Source organism: Nicotiana sylvestris, chromosome 8, assembly GCF_000393655.2.
Source record: "Nicotiana sylvestris chromosome 8, ASM39365v2, whole genome shotgun sequence".
NCBI lineage: Eukaryota > Viridiplantae > Streptophyta > Magnoliopsida > Solanales > Solanaceae > Nicotiana > Nicotiana sylvestris.
Window position 1 is genome coordinate 87899687 of NC_091064.1, and position 2337 is coordinate 87902023.

Here is a 2337-nt window from a genome sequence, read left to right on the forward strand (position 1 = left end):
GGAGACTTCTAAAACTCCATTCATCTAAGGCCTATAGGCTGTGGAATTCTTGTGTTTGATCCTGAAGGTTTCAAACATAGTTTTCATCAAGTCGCTGTTGAGGTTGGAGCCATTATCAGTGATGATTGAATCTAGAATCCCGGATCGACAAATAATGCGGTCGCGAACGAAGTCTGCCACGATTTTCTTAGTCACTACTTTGTAAGATGCTGCTTCGACCCACTTAGTGAAATAGTCGTTTGCCACTAGGACAAACCTATGCCCGTTGGAAGTGGCGGGCTCAATTGGTCCAATAACATCCATTCCCCAGGCGACGAACGACCATGATGAGCTCGTCGCATTAAGCTCATTTGGAGGTACCTTTATCATGTCTGCATGTATATGACAGAGGTAGCATTTCCGGACATACTGGATGTAGTCCGTTTCCATAGTCATCCAAAAGTAGCCAGCTTGGAGTATCTTCTTTGTTAAGACAAAGCCGTTCATATGTGGACCACAGGTCCCAGCATGAATTTACTCTAGTATCCTAGATGCTTACTTTACGTCGACACACCTTAATAATCCCAATTCAGGAGTCCTTCTGTACAGGATTCCTCTACTGTGAAAGAAATTATTGGACAATCTCTGAAGTGTGCGTTTCTGAGTAGGATTTGCATATTCTGGGTACTCACCTTTTGCCAGATATTCCTTGATATTGTGAAACCAAGTCTTTCCGTCTGCTTCCTCTTTGACATGGGCACAGTAAGCTGGCTGATCATGGATTTTTACCAGAATAAGATCAATGAAATTTTTGTCTGGATGTTGTATCATGTATGATAAAGTAGTCAATGCATCGGCGTACTCATTCTGGACTCTGGGAACATGTTGGAACTCTGTCTTCGTAAACCTCTTTCTCAATTCATATAGATGATGTAGATACGGGGGTATCTTGGAGTTCTTGGTTGCCCATTCTTCTCGGACCTGATGTATAAGTATGTCTGAATCTAAAATTACTAACAACTCTTGAATGTTCATGTCAATGGCCATTTTGAGCCCTAGGATTCAGGCTTCATACTCGGCTATATTGTTGGTGCAGGGACACCTGAGCTTGGCAGATACCGAATAATGCTGACCAATTTCTGATACTAGGACTGCTCCTATGACAACTCCTTTGAAATTTGCTGCTCCATCGGAGAACATTCTCCAACAATCATAGGATTCTGCAATGTCTTCTCCTATGAATGATACCTCTTCGTCAGACAAATACGTTTTCAAGGGTTAGTATTCTCCATCCACGGGATTCTCAGCAAGGTGATCTGCTAGTGCCTGTCCCTTGATTACTTTCTGAGTCACGTAGACAATGTCAAAATCACTCAACATGATTTGCCACTTGGCCAATTTGCCAGTGGGCATGGGCTTTTGAAAGATGTACTTCAAAGGATCCATCCTTGATATGAGATATGTAATGTAGGCACACAAGTAATGTCTTAGCTTCTGCGCCACCCAAGTCAAAGCACAACAGGTGCGCTCTAATAGAGAATACCGAGCCTTTTACGGGGTGAACTTCTTACTGAGGTAATAAATGGCCTGCTCCTTCCTCCCCTTTTTATCATGCTACCCCAGAACGTAACCGAAAGCTCCATCTAATACTGCAAGGTAGAGTAACAAGGGTCTACCTGGCTCGGGCGGGACCAAGACTGGTGGTGTTGACATGTACTCCTTGATTCTGTCGAAAGCCTTTTAGCAGTCATCAGTCCATTTGGTGGCGACGTCCTTTTTCAATATCTTAAAGATTGGCTCATAGATAACTGTAGACTGTGCTATGACCCGGCTGATGTAGTTAAGTCTCCCCAAGAAACTCATCACATCCTTCTTGTTCTTTGGTGGTGGCAATTCTTAAATGGCTTTGACTTTTGATAGATCCAGTTCTATTCCTCGACGACTCACAATAAACCCAAGCAATTTCCCGGCAGGAATCCCAAATGCACACTTCGCAAGATTCAGTTTCAGGTTGTACCTTCGCAGTCTATTGAAAAACTTCCTCAAATATCCCATGTGATCAGCAGCTTTCTTGGACTTAATGATAACATCATCCACATATACCTCTATCTTCTTGTGTATCATATCATGGAAAATGGTTGTCATGACCCTCATGTAGGTGGCCCCAGCAATCTTTAGTCCGAGCGGCATCATCTTGTAATAGTACATTCCCCACGGTGTAATGAAAGCCGTTTTCTCAGCATCTTCTTCATCCATCCCGATCTGATGATAACCGGGGAATCAATCTACAAATGACTGTAATTCATGTTTGGCGCAATTGTCAATCAGGATGTGTATATTTGGCAAAGGGAAGTAATC

The 2337-nt window shown here is 43.0% G+C and overlaps 1 protein-coding gene across 1 annotated transcript; it reads right to left on the minus strand.

Moving 5' to 3' along the window:
- Nucleotides 1–534: 534 nt before the first annotated feature.
- Nucleotides 535–1026, minus strand: LOC138875340 (uncharacterized). Its single transcript, XM_070154164.1, has one exon. The coding sequence runs from the start codon at nucleotides 1024–1026 to the stop codon at nucleotides 535–537; it is 492 nt and encodes a 163-aa protein (XP_070010265.1).
- Between the last annotated feature and the right edge of the window lie 1311 nt (nucleotides 1027–2337).